The following is a 17,786-nucleotide window of genomic DNA, read 5'->3' on the forward strand; positions in this document are numbered from 1 at the left end:
ATACTGTTTCTGCTGCTAACGACTTGCCAGCAAAAGAACAAAACAAAACTGTTGTCAAAACCAAACCTCTTGTTTATCTTTTCCCCGCCGTTCGATGTTTTAATAGTTTTATAAATCCACCTGGTGCACCTAGAGAGAATGCAGCTTTAAGGACCTTCAGGCTTGACTTCACTTCTCTGAACCAGAGGTTGATGCCTGATTGGAATATCAACTCTGACAACTGAACATGAACCAACCAGACATTTTGATGCTGCTGACGGTTTTAATTCAAAGTTTAAAGCTTCTAACTCGTCTGCACGGCGGAGACAAAACACCATTTTAACACCAACATGTGCACACACATTTATGATGACAATGACTGTAAAAGGCTCTTTAGCAAGGGTAACTAAGAGGTGGAGCTTGGCCCCGATCCAGACCCAGACCCCGTCCTATCTGGACCCAGACCCATAACTGATAGATCATTGAGAATTATTAAATGATGACGGAGCGTTTCTATTTTACTGCTGCAGCGTTAGCATCACTACACTGGTTCAGATGGTTGGAGGCTAAATCATCTCACTGGTTGCTACTCACAAACAGTAAATTACCCAGTAATGCAACGGGGTGAAACGTTAACTCTGAACTTAATCAAATCTGTGCAAACTGGAGTTTCTGTGAGTGACGTTTCTATGGTGACAACTGACGAGACTCACTGACAGCTGACAGATGGATCAGAGAGTGGAGGTGATAAACGTCAGTCAGGTCGGTGAGATCTAGAGCCGATAGATAAGTTCACACGGCTGCTCTCAAAGAGGAACGCTGACAGTGAGAACAGAGCTTTGAATCAAGACAGACTCTTTTCTTCCAACTGGCAGTTGAACACCTGAATGCCTCATATGTTCTGAGACTCTTAAGAAGCACATTTTCAAAGCTGTGTTTTGTATTTTACTGTTATTATCAGAGTACTTGTTATTCATAATTCCTCCAGTTCAATATGAAAACTATAAACATTGTTGAAATGTTATTGAATTACAGCCTTTTTTCTTTGCTCGATGGTTTAAAATCAATACCAGATCTTTGTTGGCACACCAGGTCTGAAGACAGACCACATAGACTGTTTCAACTGTTGTTTCTTCTCTTTTCTAACGCTTCAATTTCTCCCTCAATCATTTCAGCTCGTCTCTTTTCTTTCTTTAACGTCCTCCTCTGTCCATCTCTGTCCATCACTCAGCCACGCTTATCCCACCCAGTACAACATCAACACAACAAAAGACAAATATCACTTTTTCTCATTTTAAAAAGTGGACAAATGGACATAAGTCTATGTAAAGTCCCCAGAAGTGACAGTAGTGTGTGTGTCTTCAGTCTGTCAGGTTGTCTGATCACAGAGGACGGCTGTTCTTCTCTGGCCTCAGCTCTGGACTCCAACCCCTCCTATCTGAGACAGCTGGACCTGAGCTACAATCATCCAGGAGACTCAGGAGTCAAGCTGCTGTCTGCTGGACTGGAGGGTCCACACTGGAGACTGGACACTCTCAGGTGAGGACAGGTGGACAGACATCAGACTGGACACTCAGGTGAGGACAGATGGACAGACATCAGACTGGACACTCAGGTGAGGACAGGTGGACAGACATCAGACTGGACACTCAGGTGAGGACAGATGGACAGACATCAGACTGGACACTCAGGTGAGGACAGATGGACAGACATCAGAATGGACACTCTAAGGTGAGGACAGATGGACAGATATCAGACTGGACTCTCTCAGGTGAGGACAGATGGACAGACATCAGACTGGACACTCAGGTGAGGACAGATGGACAGACATCAGACTGGACACTCAGGTGAGGACAGATGGACAACAGCTCCAGACTGTGTCTCCGTCTCTGACTGAGGAACTGGGGTTCATGTTTAATGGTGGACCTGATTGAGGTGTTTGAATGTCTTCCTGCAGGGTGGACCATGGGGGACAGCAGAGACTGAGACCTGGTCTGAGGAAGTGTGAGTATGTTTTCAGTAACTCAGCTGCTCCAGATTTGAACGTGTTCATGACTGAAATCCGATGATCACGTTTCTATCAGGATGCAGCGTTTGTTTCTTCGTGGCTGTAAAGATGTCGTGTTGTGTTCACACCAAACGCCACATTTTCACACTCAATTACACACAAAGTCAACGCAGAGACACAAACGGACGGCAATTCCTGCCGGACGGCAACGGAGACGTGTTTGTGTGAGTTTAAATATTTCAACTCAAGAGATAAATTCCTCTGTGTCTCTAAAGCGTCTCAGCGTTGAGATCGTCCTCCTGTCGTCCCTGAATCCTAAATGGAGGAACCAGATGTTGTCTCCTGGGTCTGTGGTCCCCTAGAGGTCTACAATAGTAGCTCACATTAGTCCAGAGACCAGACCAGACTATGTGGAGGAACCAGAGACTGTCTGTGGTCCCTCAGAGGTCTAGATAGTAGCTCACATTAGTCCAGAGACCAGACCAGACTATGTGGAGGAACCAGAGACTGTCTGTGGTCCCCCAGAGGTCTAGATAGTAGCTCACATTAGTCCAGAGACCAGACCAGACTATGTGGAGGAACCAGAGACTGTCTGTGGTCCCCCAGAGGTCTAGATAGTAGCTCACATTAGTCCAGAGACCAGACCACAGGTTGGTCTGGTCTCAATCTTTAGTAATTTAAGGCCAAACTGTGATATTTTTAGGACCAACGATGTAATTTTGTGGTGTTTTTGTTTAGTCTGTTGATCGTCAGTGATCCAGAACAGACAGGTTGCGTTCTCACTAATCCAACTTTCCTAACGGCTCTACATATATTACACTAATTATACTCATATATAGAAACCTGTTCTCCAGGCAGGACCACACGGCCTCCCACAAAGAACACCCCCACTCCACATGGCTGACTGGTCGACACCCACAGCCGCCATCTTGTAACACACACACACACACACACACACACACACACACACACACACACACACACACACACACACACTTGTATAGTATTGAGTTAGATAGGCCACTTGGACTTAGTGTATGTTTCTTTGTTTATTGTTAATAAACCCCTGTTGGGACCTAACCGTTAGGACTACACAATGCGGCCTACAGAAGCCCACACATGCGGCCAGGACAAAGGGACAAAGGGGATTAAAAACTACAACCACCATTTTAGTTTCACATCTCACCCAGGTGAGAGATGCGACGCCACACAACCATCCTATTGGCTGACATCTTCAGGGAACCCCGGGGGTCCCCTGGAGCGGCCTGAGCTTTATAAACCGAAGCCGCCCGGAGAACGCTCTCTTATTCACTCTTACTCCGACTCCTACTCTGGCCTCTTCCTACAACCGGCGCAACACCACGTTGCAACGGGAGGCGACCCCCTCCCGCAGCGCACCGCTGCAACAAGAGGAACCAAGCCGGTTCCTGCCTTCCAGCTACCAGACGCTGTCTGAAGTAAGCTGACTAAATCGCCAAGCCACGATTATATCGCCGTCCGTGGAAGAAAGAAACACGGACTGTTTTCTTTATTTGAGTTTGATCAACGAGAGGAAACCCGCTCTGCTCTCGTCTGGACGAAGCCGACTCATCACGTCCACCGCTGACGCCGGGGACTCACGAACCACCGCCGTTACGGAACGCCGTCATCGTCTTACGCAACGATACCAGTAAGAGGCTATCAGTCTGGGCAGAGACACAAGTGATAGTGTAGGATATGCTTGTAATTCTTGTTAATGTGTTTTAAGTTCTGATCGCGGACCGCCGAGTCCGTTGGTTCATGTGCTGCTGTATTTGAATACTGATTGTGTACCACGCAGCTGGGTTGATTTCTGTAACAGTGTTTCCGACTAACCTCCGCCATATTCGCGAGCTCAGAAAGCCTCTACTATCAGTTAAAAGACCGGTCTCACGGAATAAACGCCAGTTCATTCACGCGAGCCCGTGTGATAGCGGCACGCCTTCTGAGCCTCAGAATATCGCTGGCGCATCCTCTCTCTCTTTGTTTGTGACCCGCTAACACACACACACATACACGTGTCCTAAGCCAGCTGTTCCCGGCGGGCGCTAGGGACATAGCTACATCTGGTGGCTACATACGGCTATCTCTCTCTCTCTCTCTCTCTCTCTCTCTCTCTCTCTCTCTCTCTCTCTCTCTCTCTCTCTCTCTCTCTCTCTCTCTCTCTCTCTCTCTCTCTCGCTACTCCGTCAGACCTCAGTGGCTCCGCCCCTGACCGCTGCGAGGAATAGCTCCACCTCTCTCTCTCTCTCTCGCTACTCCATCAGACCTCAGTGGCTCCGCCCCTGAACGCTGCGAGGAATAGCTCCACCTCTCTCTCTCTCTCGCTACATCTGGTGGCCGCCCATAGCCATCTCTCCCTCTCTCTCTCTCCCTCTCTCTCTCTCTAGACACATACGCACACACACACACACATCCTTTGTTTAAGCTTAGCTTTGTGTGTTAGGTAGTTAGGTAATAAGGCTTTGTTGTGATCATTATTACTGATTTTAATAAATCTTATTATATTATAACTAGCGGTCTCTTGTGCTTGTTGTGTATATGTCACTGGATAACAGCAGGTTGTGAAGGCTAGTGCTTGAATTTCACGCCTTTTTAATTGTTCGATTGGTTTTGTACTCCTATGCCAATGATCACGATGATTGGCATGTGAGTATAAAACCTTCATATTGAGACTGAATACAGTTTTGGGTTATCTTTTCCCTGATCCCAGGGTGGTGCCCCGTTTGTTCATGATTATATCATGATAATATATTAAATATAATTATTAATACCGATAATCATATTGATATTGATAGTTAACTGTTGATAACCAAATCTGCTCCTGCTACAACCCCAACACCCCTTATGAACATACTGCTGTGTTTATTAATGTTGTATAAGAATGAATGATATCAACCTCTTCTCTGTGAAGAATTCACAAATCCTTCAACTGTTTGTACTCATATTCTAATAGTTATTAATTATTGGCATTTGAGTACAAACTCCTCTATATTGAGACTGAGTATTGATATTAATAATTATCTATCAATAACTGAATCTGCTCCTGCTAGTTCCCCAACACTGTGTTTTTCTCTGTGATCCAACAAAACACACACCACTACACACCGGTGTCCTATTTATCAATGAAATGTATGACGTGACCCATCACCATCAAGTTACCGCCCCCTTGTGATGTCATATACTAATACCCAAAGTATATTTATTAAGCTTTTAAAACACAAACAAAAAACACCCAACTGTCTCCAACAATAACCTTTAGCTGCATTGTGTTTGTTCTCTCCATCAGATGTCTGTGAACTGGAACTGGACACAAACACAGTCAGCAGAAACCTCAAACTGGACGACACCAACAGGAAGGTGACAGGTGTGTCAGACGACCAGTCATATCCAGATCATCCAGACAGATTTGTCTCACAGCCTCAGCTGCTGTGTAGAGACGGTCTGACTGGTCGCTGTTACTGGGAGGTCCAGTGGAGAGGAGGGGTTTATATATCAGTGAGTTACAGAGGAATCAAGAGGAGAGGAAACGACTCTGTGTTTGGATGGAATGATCAGTCCTGGAGTCTGTGTTGTTATGCTGGTCGTTACTATGTCCGTCACAAAAACAAACAAACATACATCTCCTCCTCCTCCTCCTCCTCCTCCTCCTCCTCTGGTGTGGTAGCAGTGTACTTGGACTGTCCTGCTGGCACTTTGACCTTCTACAGAGTCTCCTCTGACAAACTGATCCACCTCCACACCTTCAACACCACATTCACTGAACCTCTTTATCCTGGGTTTAGAGTCGGGTCTGGATCATCAGTGTCTCTGCGTCTCTGAAACTGTTCACAACAAACACAAAGCGGTGTGATTACATTCAGAGTCGATGCAAAGATGTGAATGAAAACATTGCAGTTTGTAATCCGTCAGGTTCATTCCTCCTTGTACTTGTTGTAAATGTATTAATGCTTGTGTAAATGTACTTAAATGAATGGAGTATATCGGGATGGCTTTGTCTTTAGACTGAACCTTGTCGTGTTGAGGAACATGCATTAGTGACTGGAGCAAATAGTTGCTGTCCAGTGAAAACCATCAAAATGAAACACAGAGCACACACAGATTAGAATAGAAAACATAATGTATTTAACATATTACAAATAAAACACATATTAAACTGTTTCTTCATTGTTGGAGAAAATGCTCCTGCTAAATTCACTAAGGAATTATAAACTATGATGATGCTGCAGCTGTGATTTTCCATTCATCAACGCTTTATAACGCTTGCTCTTGGGTGATGTTGGGACTTTGAACATCATGAGGGTGTTCTAGTCCTGCTGTATGTGAAAACATGTATGACATAACTTTTGTTATGATATGGAACATTAAATAAAAATGCATTTAAAAGAGAATAAACTGTTCTTGAACTGATATTTTAGCAAAAGTTTAATTAAACTATATTTTAAAACCAGTGTGACGATCTGAAAGATGCCTCGTCATGAAAATGAAAACAGGGCTGATGTTTGTTTCATTTCCCCGAGTACAGTCCGATACTATAGTATATTGAATGTGGAGATTAGTCCCATTATTATCACTCTATAGTGTTATTATTTCTAATACCTGCATCAGTTGAACTTGGTACAACTTGTGCAGGAGGCCTGCTGAATGTTGTGTTCCCAAGGACTCGTCTTCGTGTGCAGAGATACACAGACCAGCTGATGAAGACGGCTGCATGATGCATGTGAACGTGTCTGGGTATAAATGCTGACTTTGCTGCAGTGAACCTCCGTTGAATTGAATCCGGCGTCACCAACAGGCTTGGAAGAAGAGAAGCGTCCGCTGGCTGCATCTCGGCTCTGGGCAACTCCGACACTGCAGACGCAAATAAAGGTCGGAGGCGTTTTGCCACTATTTTATCGTCTGCTTCACCTCGGCCTAGACGCAGTGAGTAACACATAATATTCTCCAAAAGGAAATTGATTAAGATCAAGATGAGAGAATGTGTGGATTCAAATCAAACGACTGAAATAATAAAAAGACTAAAGCTCTGTGTAATAAGGAAGTTACATGAGAACAGGTTCAAATAAAATAATAATACAAAGAATGTGAGTTAAAAGTAGACGTCCTGAGGGTAAAGTTAGGGCCGTTGATGAGACCCAGACCAGAGTCTCCCAAAACCAAGACTGCAAACTGTCCATAAATGCAACTTGGGGTCCTTCATGAATGCAACTCCTTCACTTATAATAGGCTCGTTGGAGATGAGCCAGCCGGCGCCGAATCGATCTCGACGGACAATGCATGCTGGGTAGTTTTGTGTCCGACTTGATCCAGACTTGCTCCGACGTCATGAACACATGGGCAACGATAGTCTCATGAGAACAAGGCGGCCGCAGGTGCTCTCAACCGACTACAAGACCCGGGGCATGATGGGAAACGCCTGGCTCTCGCCTCATCTAACAGCTGATTGTGTCATATAATGAAAACAATTAGTGTGAGCAGTGTGGCTGATGGTTCACTTTATTTTCTGCATTTGAATATTATTGTTTGCTGTGATGTCATTAGTTGCTGTGGACTATTGTTTTGGACTTTTTATATTGTTTACCTCTCCCATGAACTGCATGAACACGGACATCATTCCACTAAGTGACACACCTGTTGAACCCGCTTCAATCAGCATCTGATTGCCAGTTGAGCAGATCCTCCCAATAAAAGGATGCTAGATCTCTTACCAGAGGACTCTCTGCTCGGATGAACGTGCTGCACGCTGTCGCGGGCTGGATCGCCTCCTCTATTCCCCCGGTGTTTCTGCTGGCTGGATCTCCTGTGTCCCGGTGAAAGCAGGTGCAAAAGGAAAACCAGGAGCCAACTTGAGACTGGAATGAACTTAGTATTTCCCCCCCTTGGTATAGAACATTGATCAAAAATACCTTTTCTTTTAAATAATTCTGTCCTTTTTAAGAAGCAATTACCTTGACAAGCTTGTTTTTATAAAAGGTAATAAAACATATTTTTTATAAGAATTCTTGTGTCGTTCTGCCTGTGTTGGTGTGGCTGGGAATCCCAAACCTAAAATTGTATTGAAATTAACAGACCAGGAGCTCTGTTACAATTGGCTCTCAGTTTTGTCAACAAACACCACGTTTAGTAGAAAATGCAGATTTACTGTGATTCTAATATTTAACTCATGTTGTTCAATAAAAGTTCAATCTGTTAACAAACATATATTGTGTGGTTGATAATAATAATAATAATAATAATAATAATAATAATAATAATAATAATAATAAAGATTATTTATATTGTTTTTATCAAAACGAGAAGTTAGCCTACAGTGTGCTTTAAGAAGCAGACATGAAAAAAAACACACCTATAATACACATTTAATACAGTTTAACTGTCAAACTTTACTTATGTGAACTACATTCTATGATACTACTACCTCAACAGCAGATACACTACTATACTATAGTGTTTTATATATATTATGTTCATAATTACATATATTTGGTGGCATTATTTTATACTTTGTGTTTTTCTACTTTTTTATTTTTTATTAATTTATTTATTTCGGGCATGCCAGTTAAATCAGCATCATCACACATCTTTGTTCAAATAGTAAAATAGGGCCGAAAGGGAAAGCGGGAGAAGCCAAGGCTTATCTAGTCCCGCCCCCATTACCCACAGGATAAAATCGTCATCATAATCTTTTCTTATCATTGCATTTTCCACTTGACATAACTTTTCCTTTTTCTTGTGACATTTGACATAACATGTTACAGCAGTAGGTGGTACAGAGAGCTGAAGTCCAGTGCATACAGATTTCGTGTGTCTGTGTCCATATTGTAACGGGTATAGGTTGGACCCAATTGCAGCACAGAGTCAGGCAGGTTCAGTTGGTAATGACTTTTATTTGTCAAAGAGGGACAGGCAAAAGGAGAGTCAAAGCCAGGCAGGGAGTCGAGGAGCCAATGCAGGGATTCACCAAGCAGCTCAGGAGTGAGGCAGACAGAAACCATAATATTCGTCCGAGGCATCCATGTCCGAATCCAACTCCCTAGCCTCAGAAGGAAGTTTAGCCTCTTCATCTAACGAGGGTTCCCCCTCTGTCTCGTCTTCGCTGGGCGCCTCAGACGGAAGAGGGGGCAGAGTCCGGGAGTGGCGGACTTGGACGGCTGGTCGGGATGACGCTGGTGAAACTCCCTGATGAGGGGGGCGTCCAGGACTTGCCGAGCGGGGACCCAGGACCTATACTCCGGACCATAACCCTCCCAATCGACCAGGTATTGAAGACTCCTCCCACGACGGCGGGAGCGCAGGAGGCGGTGCACCGTAAAGGCAGGGCCTCCGTCGATGAGACGAGGAGGTGGAGGAGGGGGGACTGCGGGGACCAGGGAACTTTCCCGGAACGGCTTGATCTTGGATACGTGGAATGTAGGATGGACCCGCATGGAACGAGGCAACTTGAGCCTTACAGCCGCTGGGTTGATGACCTTCTGGATTTCAAAGGGACCAATGAACTTAGGTGCCAACTTCTTCGACTCCACCCTCAAGGGGAGGTCCCGGGTTGAGAGCCACACCTTCTGGCCTGCGAGGTAGGTGGGGGCCTGGGTGTGCGGTGACGGTTGGCAGTCGTGGCGTAGCGGTCCACCGAGTGTAGAAAAGTCGCCCTGGCTTCAGTCCACGACGAATGAAGGCCTGGACAGACTGGCAGGAAACCTCTTTCTCCAGCGCCGGGAACAGAGGAGGCTGGAATCCGTAGGCACACTGGAAAGGGGAGAGCCCCGTGGCCGAGCTTGTCAGGGTGTTGTGGGCATACTCCACCCACAACAGCTGCTGGGACCAGGAGGAGGGGTGTTTGGACACCATACACCGCAACGCTGTCTCCATCTCCTGATTCTTCCTTTCTGTTTGGCCGTTGGACTGGGGATGGAATCCGGACGACAGACTCGCGGTGGCCCCCACAAGCATACAGAACTCCCTCCAGAACACAGAGGCAAACTCCCCTGTCAGAGACCACATCCGCGGGGAGCCCATGGAGTCTGATGACGTGGAGAAGCACAAGCTCAGCAGTTTCCTTGGCTGATGGAAGCTTGGGCAGGGGCAAGAAGTGGGCCATCTTGCTGAATCTATCAACCACTGTTAGGATGGCGGTGTGACCACTGGATGGGGGCAGGCCCGTAACGAAGTCCAGGGAGATGTGGGACCATGGTTGATGGGGCACAGGCAGAGGAAGCAGATAACCCACAGGAGCTTGGTGTGAGACCTTGTGCTGGTTGCAAACGGGACAGGCGTTGACAAACTCCCGAATGTCTTCCTCCAGCGATGCTCACCAGAACCTCCGTAGCACCATGTCCTTGGTCCGCTGGATGCCGGGATGACAGGTGTGTCGAGAGCTGTGAGCCCACTGAAGGACGTCGGACCGCAGGGCAGAAACAACAAACAGGCGATCAGGTGGACATGCGCTGGGTCCCGGCTGGTTCTCCAAGGACGCCTTGACCTTCTCCTCTACTTCCCAGGTGAGGGAGGCAACCATGTGTGAGGGCGAGAGGATGGTCTTTGGGCCAGAGGAAGGCTCCTCCTTCTCCGAGAACTGTCGAGAGAGGGCATCAGGCTTCACATTGCGGGACCCCGGTCGGTAGGCGAGGGAGAAGTTGAAGCGGGTGAGGAAGAGAGACCAGCGGGCCTGACGAGAGTTGAGCCTCTTGGCTGACTGGAGGTATTCAAGGTTTTTGTGGTCAGTCCAAACCAAGAAAGGCTGCGTGGTTCCCTCCAGCCAGTGACGCCATTCCTCCAACGCCAACTTCACCGCCAACAGTTCTCGGTTGCCAATGTCGTAATTCATCTCAGCAGGGGTCAGGCGTCGGGAGAAGAAGGCGCATGGATGGAGCTTCTGGTCTCCAGCAGACCGCTGGGACAGAACAGCTCCCACACCCACATCGGAGGCGTCCGCCTCATCCACAAACTGTCTCTCTACGTCTGGGACTTGAAGGATGGGGGCCGATGTAAACCGTGTCTTGAGTGTCAGAAAAGCTTTGTCGGACATTGCAGACCACTGGAACGGAACCTTGGAGGAGGTGAGTGACGTGAGGGATGCGGCCACCGTGCTGTAGCCAAGGATGAATCGTCTATAAAAGTTGGCGAACCCCAGGAACCTTTGGAGCTGCTTGCGGGAGTTAGGGACAGGCCAGGTGGTGACAGCAGAGACCTTGGAGGGGTCCATCTTGATGTTCCCTTGGCCAATGATGTATCCTAGGAAGGAGACTGACAGGGAGTGAAACTCGCACTTCTCAGCTTTGACGAAGAGCGAGTTCTCCAGGAGCCGATGCAGAACTGCCTGGACGTGGTGTACGTATTCCTCCTTGGTCCGTGAAAAGATGAGGATGTCATCTAGGTAGATGAACACGTGCTTGTTCAACATGTCTCTGAGCACGTCATTGACCAGAGCCTGGAAGACAGCCGGAGCATTGGTGAGGCCGAAGGGCATCACCAGGTATTCATAGTGTCCTGTGGGGGTGTTGAAGGCAGTCTTCCACTCATCTCCCTCTCTGATGCGGACCAAGTGGTAGGCGTTGCGTAGATCCAACTTCGAAAAGATGGTGGCCCCCTCCAGGAGCTCGAACGCAGAGGATATGAGTGGGAGGGGGTAGCGATTTTTCACTGTGATGTTGTTGAGCCCCTTGTAATCTATGCAGGGACGCAGAGATTTGTCCTTCTTCTCCACGAAGAAGAACCCCGCCCCAGCAGGAGATGAGGAGGGACGGATGAGACCAGCAGCCAAGGAATCGTTTATGTATTGATCCATGGCACCTCTCTCAGGGGCGGACAGGGAGTAAAGACGACCCCTAGGAGGAGCGGAACCAGGCAGGAGGTCTATGGCACAGTCATAGGGCCGATGAGGAGGAAGGGAGGTTGCCTTAGACTTGCTGAAAACCTCCCCAAAGTCATGGTACTCGGCCGGGACCCCCGTCAGATCTGGAGCTGAACTGGAGCAGGTGAGTGATTGAGGAACTGAGGCTTGCTTCAGGCACACCTGGTGGCAGGAAGGGCTCCAACCCATTATGGCCCCCGTTTCCCAGTCGATGTTGGGGTTGTGTCGCCGAAGCCAGGGGTAACCCAGGATGAGGGGAAGACGGGGAGACCGCAGGATGTGGAATTGGATAGTCTCATGGTGATTGCCCGACAGGAGCATGCGCACTGGGACCGTCTGGTGAGTAACAGTCCCCAGAAGATGGCCGTCAAGGGCGTTGGCAGGAATAGGTGCAGGCAGGGGAACACGACTGATGCCGAGCTGGCGGGCTAGTTCCATGTCCATCAGATTAACATCACAACCAGAGTCTATGAAGGTGGCGAGGGTGTGAGAACCATCCGACAATATTAGACGGGCATGACAAAGAGGGCGTCGGGTAGAGGAAAGTTCAGAAGTTCGACTCACCAGTACTTCCTCTGCTACAGATGAGTCCGGCCTTTTACTGGACACTTGGAGATGTAATGACCCGCCAGACCACAGTAGAGACAGAGATTCCCTCGACGCCGACGTTCCCGTTCCTCGGGGGTGAGACTGGTGCGACCCACCTGCATGGGTTCGGGTTGCCTTGACGGAGGTAGACCAGTCTCCGGAGGAAGATAAGCCCGGGTGGATAGCTGGCGGTCCGCCTGTCCCTGTCGCCTCTCCTGACGTCTCGCCTGGATGCGTCTGTCCAGACGGGTTGTTAGCTCAATAAGCTCATCCAGAGAGGATGGAAGGTTGTGGGACACCAACTCATCCTTGATATAGTCACCCAAGCCCAGCAAGAAGGCGTCACACTGGGCCGGGGCGTTCCAATCACTCTGACGGGCCCTGGTGCGAAAGTCAATGGCGAAGTCCGCAACGCTCTGGTTCCCCTGGCTCAAGCCCAGCAGACCTCCCGCAGCATCTGGACCCATCGAAACCTCGCCAAACACCTTGCGAAGCTCAGTGCGAAGGTTTGGAACGAGGAGCAAGCCGCCGTGCGTCGCTCCCATTCAGCCGTTCCCCACAGCCGAGCTCTGCCAGTCAGGTGATTAATGGTAAACGCCACTTTTGCTGCTTCCTGGCTGAAGGTGTAGGGCTGTAGGGCAAAGAGAATGGAACAGTTCGTGATGAACGGGTAACAGCCTTCCGGGTCTCCAGCGTAGCGCTCTGGGGTTCCCACCCGGGGCTCAGGTGATGGTCCAGGCGGACCGGGAGCTGGATTTGTTGGAGCCGGAGGCGAAACATGGGGCGAAGCCTGGGCGAGGGTGGCCGTCAGATGTTGGACCTGGGTGGCTAGTGCCACCAATGCTTGCTCTTGGTTAGACACAGCCTGCCGAACCTCGGAGTTGGAGGCGGTGAGCATAGCCTCATGCTGCTGGAGCGTGGCCTCAATCCTCTCGAAGCGATTCGACGGAGGCGTTGTGTGCGCTGGGTCCATCTTTGGCCAGATTGTACTGTAACGGGTATAGGTTGGACCCAATTGCAGCACAGAGTCAGGCAGGTTCAGTTGGTAATTACTTTTATTTGTCAAAGAGGGACAGGCAAAAGGAGAGTCAAAGCCAGGCAGGGAGTCGAGGAGCCGATGCAGGGATTCACCAAGCAGCTCAGGACTGAGGCAGACGGAAACCAGGAAGGGCAGGACAAAGGCGGTGGTCGGGGACAGAAGGCTGAGGTTATCTCCAGACAGACGACAAGATGGGTTGGTCAGGGGCAGGCAGGGTCGAATCCGTGTAGGCAGTCCGGTAAACGCTGGAGAGTCTGGCATGGGAGCTGAGAACAATCTGGCAGAGAGTGAACAGTAAGCAGAGTTTATATACAGGGTTGATTGGTGATCAGAGGCAGCTGAGTGCAACAGGTGAGGAGAGTTGGACTAATGAGGGGAGAGTGGCAGGCAGTGGAAAAGTACTGGGAGATGAGGTGTGTGAGCAGACTGTGACACATATTTGTTTGTCATGAGTGAACAACAGTCTCATCATGTAACAAAGTCTGAAGGGGGTCCAATCGACAGAGAATAAAAAAGTCCAGTGTAGTAATTATTTGTTGGGATGGTGTGGGAGCCCTTTTTTTTCTGCCATTTTTATTTTATTCATCAGTCTCCTCTGCAGCTTTCGCCGCCGTTAACTTTGCCATTTCCTCCCGATTAGTGGCCACTTCAACTCGCATCAGTGCCGTGAACTCTCGGAGATGTCAGAGCGCATCCCGACCACAGCAGTCCGAGTAGTGGCGTTGTCCGCCCTCACACTGGTCAGCTCAGTGGCGATCTTTCTCATTTTCCGATATTGCATGAAAAGTCCACATCCCAAGGCGATCGTTCCAATTGCCATGAACTCGAACACGTACACGTCCTCGACATCCTCCACATCCAGAGCGGCAAGGCAGATGACTCTCCACTTTCCCCAACCATCCATGATGTAGCCGGACATAAAGGTCCCGTCCGGGCACGCAGGTTCACCAGAACCCGCATGCCGTGTTGAGAACACTCTGTTGATAGCATTCAGTGACCAGTTCAGCAACTCCATCGTGAACTGTTGGATTAACAGTCACGGTTGGTATTCATACCTAATTTATCTCTACATTGTTGATACTCCCTGCTACGTACAACTGACATCGGACCATACAAGTTTCTCAGGTTCAACTTATTGTTTGGGTACAGAATGTTCATTTGTTATGCTCCCATCCCAACACAACACCATGTCTGCTGATTCGTGCCTCAGACCTTTTTCAACTCTCATGCAATAATCTATACCGGTCAACAGTTGAATTTACATACTTCTTCTTAAAGCCACTTAGTGTTGCTGATTTTTTTACTTCTTCTTCTAACACATTCCATTGTCTAAAACCTGTGACCGATAAGGAAAAGGATTTTAACGTAGTCCGTACCTTCCTTTGCCTGAAAATCATGTTCCCTCTAAGATTGTGTCTCTCTCTGTCTAGGAAAAGTTTTTGCAGGTTCTGGAGGACAGTTCTGTGAGAAGCTTGGTACATCATTTGTGCTGTGCGATAGTTTATTAAGTCATATAGTTTGAGTATTTTCGATTCGATAAATAAGTGATTTGTGTGTGCCCTGTAGTTGGCGTAGTGTAAGATTCTCAAGGCTCTTTTTTGGAGAATTAACAAGGGCTGTGTGGAGCCTTTATGTGTGTCCCCACACACCTGCACAGTATTGCAGGTGCAGAGAGACTAGTGCGCAGTATAACAGATGAAGTGCTTTTTGATTTAGTATTTTTTGTACTTTCCAAAGTATGGACACACTCCTGGCCAACTTCCTTTTTAATTGTGCTATGTGTGGCTTCCAACTTAACATGTCATCGATAATCACTCCCAGTACCTTATTCTCACAGACCCTCTCAATATTAACTCTGTTTACTTGAATGTTGGGACTGTTGTTGCAGCCTCTTTTCCCATATAGCATGTATTTAGTTTTTCCAAGATTTAGTGATAATTTATTTATATTAAACCACACTTGAAGTTTGGCCATTTCCTGATTTACTGTTTCCACAAGTTGGTTCAAGTCACTCCCCGAGCAGAAAATATTTGTGTCATCCGCAAATAATATTAATTTCAGAGTATTTGACACTTTGCATATATCATTTATGTATAATATAAACAGCTTTGGACCCAGAACTGACCACTGTAGGACCCCACACTTGTTTGACTCTTTGTTTCTTCCTTTCCTGACTAGTTATTCATATTTAATGTCACATTTCAACAACATAATAGAAACTATGTTTATCCTCAATATATGAATGATTCCTAACAACGACTAATATTTCAGAATGATAATTAATAATTCATCTGTAAACCATGGGCGTCAGAAAAAGAATGCCAGAGAAAGAAATATGGTTATACTTTGTAAAGTGGTTTGGTCCTGTCAGATTAATATTTGAAAATATAAAAAAAGTGCAGCTCCACTACAAGTCAAACGTCTGTGTCTCCTTTGTGTTAAAATAAATAAACCTAAAAAGTGTCAACATGTCACACTTTAATCCAGTTGATTACAAAACACTAGAAGAAGTGGTGCTGCATCCAAAGTCCTCTACCTGTTGATTTGACAGTTTACCAATAAACTTTATGAAGCATGTTTATGATTGTATTACTTCAGATGTATTGCATTTAGTCAACAGTTTCCTTTTATCTTCCCATGGACCTTGTAAACTGCAGATAAAGCCAATAGGGTCATTCCATGTGAAAACAGCCAAAATCGGGGTATCATGTACATGACACCTCTCAGATTTTGCTGAAAAGTGGTGAAAATATGCCTTATGTTACCAAACAAAGGAATCTGAAGTTTCAGGTCAATACCTCAAACGGTTTGCCCGTGGCGTCCATTTGAATTTCAAGTGCGACACCCCTTTTTGACACATTGGAATTTCGCATTTCATTTGTTGGCATTTTTGGAGGCCCATAACTTCTGTTCTAATAGTGATAGAAGGCTGAAAATTGCTCTGTAAGTTCATTGTAATGTGTACTACATAATTCTACAGGCAATGGTACCACTGGTGGGGGTTTTATGGGGGTCCAAAAACCCTCCCGGGCAGAGGTGACTCTTTTGGAACCCCATATTTGGACCCCCAAATGACCGCGTGGACACTTGATGATCCTAATGAGATTTATACCAGATAAAGATACATATTTGTTCTTTCTTTTAATGAAATAAAACCTTTGACTATGAAGCTCCTTAATATGAATTTTATTTGTCAAAATGCACCAATTTGAACTTTTTCTGAAATTCATCTATGGATAACTATTATCCAAGAAATTGTGGAAACAGTAACATCATTTTGTCATGGTCCTTTTGGTCACGTTTGTATTGGCGAGCACTGCGTCCATAGATTAATTTTACAAAAACATCACCATGTTTATCTGAACCTTCAACAATGTTTCCAATTAACCAGTCATCATCATAGATACAGGCAATGTATTTTCCTGGCTGGAGTTTTGTGGCTGATCTGACTGCGGGTGTTCTGCTTCCGGGTGTTCTGTATCCAAGTGTTCTGAATCCGATTGTTGTCCTGCATCGACATCTGTGAATATTGTATCCTGTGATATTTTTTTCATCCGTATCTTATTTTTGGAAATTGGTATAAAGCAATGATGCGATCGTGTTCCACTGAACGTTTTGGCCGAGGCGTAACGTCTCTCCAATTTGTACGTTTCCTCGTGTTTTTTTATATTTTCTGCACTAACAAAGAAGAATGTAATGTTCTTTATGTTTTATTTTGCCCATTGAAAAGTCTCCATTGGTGTCAGAATATGGTTTGCATCAGTGGCCTGCAGACTTGCTCGTGCTGCAAGTCGCTTGTCACAGGCGGGTCTCTTTCATCGGGGATAAGGGGTTAATTTGTGATTTTCAGGAAATGAATAGCCAGCAGTCTAAATATTTAATTGTTTGCCATCACTGAGCATAATAATAAGTTATTTCCACTATTTTCATGCTTTATCATCACCAAATTCTCCCTGATCTACATTCCAGACTTCTAGAAAAAAAGTCCAAAATGGTGCATTTTGACGAATAAAATTCATATTAAGGAGCTTCATAGTCAAAGGTTTTATTTCATTAAAAGATAGAACAAATATGTATCTTTATCTGGTATAAATCTCATTAGGATCATCAAGTGTCCACGCGGTCATTTGGGGGTCCAAATATGGGGTTCCAAAAGAGTCACCTCTGCCCAGGAGGGTTTTTGGACCCCCATAAAACCCCCACCAGTGGTACCATACCCTTCAAATTCATTTTGGCAAGAGCAAGGTCCCAAATATAACAAATAATCCTGTTTAGAATAAATATGATCATTCATCGTGGTGCTAGGA

The 17,786-nt window shown here is 46.5% G+C and overlaps 3 protein-coding genes across 3 annotated transcripts in view; all 3 read left to right on the top strand.

Annotated features, from left to right (window-relative positions):
- The window catches only part of LOC311015917 (uncharacterized protein), a 546,979-nt gene that overhangs the window by 426,022 nt on the left and 103,171 nt on the right, over positions 1-17,786 (top strand). The window lies entirely within an intron of this gene.
- Positions 1,274-2,631, top strand: LOC311015932 (ribonuclease inhibitor-like). Its single transcript, XM_084013376.1, has 2 exons — positions 1,274-1,518; positions 1,937-2,631. Exons 1-2 carry the CDS (start codon positions 1,289-1,291, stop codon positions 2,046-2,048), a joined length of 342 nt encoding a protein of 113 aa, XP_083869502.1. The 5' UTR covers positions 1,274-1,288; the 3' UTR covers positions 2,049-2,631.
- Positions 5,300-6,360, top strand: LOC311015826 (stonustoxin subunit alpha-like; the record flags this gene model as incomplete). The annotated part of the gene is made up of 1 exon (XM_084013268.1): positions 5,300-6,360. A coding segment is annotated over one exon (528 nt), but the record flags the coding sequence as incomplete, so codon positions are not given.

This window comes from Eutrigla gurnardus (genome assembly GCF_963514095.1).
Source record: "Eutrigla gurnardus genome assembly, chromosome: 7".
Lineage (NCBI taxonomy): Eukaryota > Metazoa > Chordata > Actinopteri > Perciformes > Triglidae > Eutrigla > Eutrigla gurnardus.

Coding starts and splice junctions, on each gene's coding strand:
- LOC311015932 (XM_084013376.1), top strand. CDS start 1,289: ATGGACATAAGTCTATGTAAAGTCCCCAGAAGTGACAGTAGTGTGTGT. Junction 1,519..1,936: donor TGGAGACTGGACACTCTCAG/GTGAGGACAGGT, acceptor GTCTTCCTGCAG/GGTGGACCATGGGGGACAGC.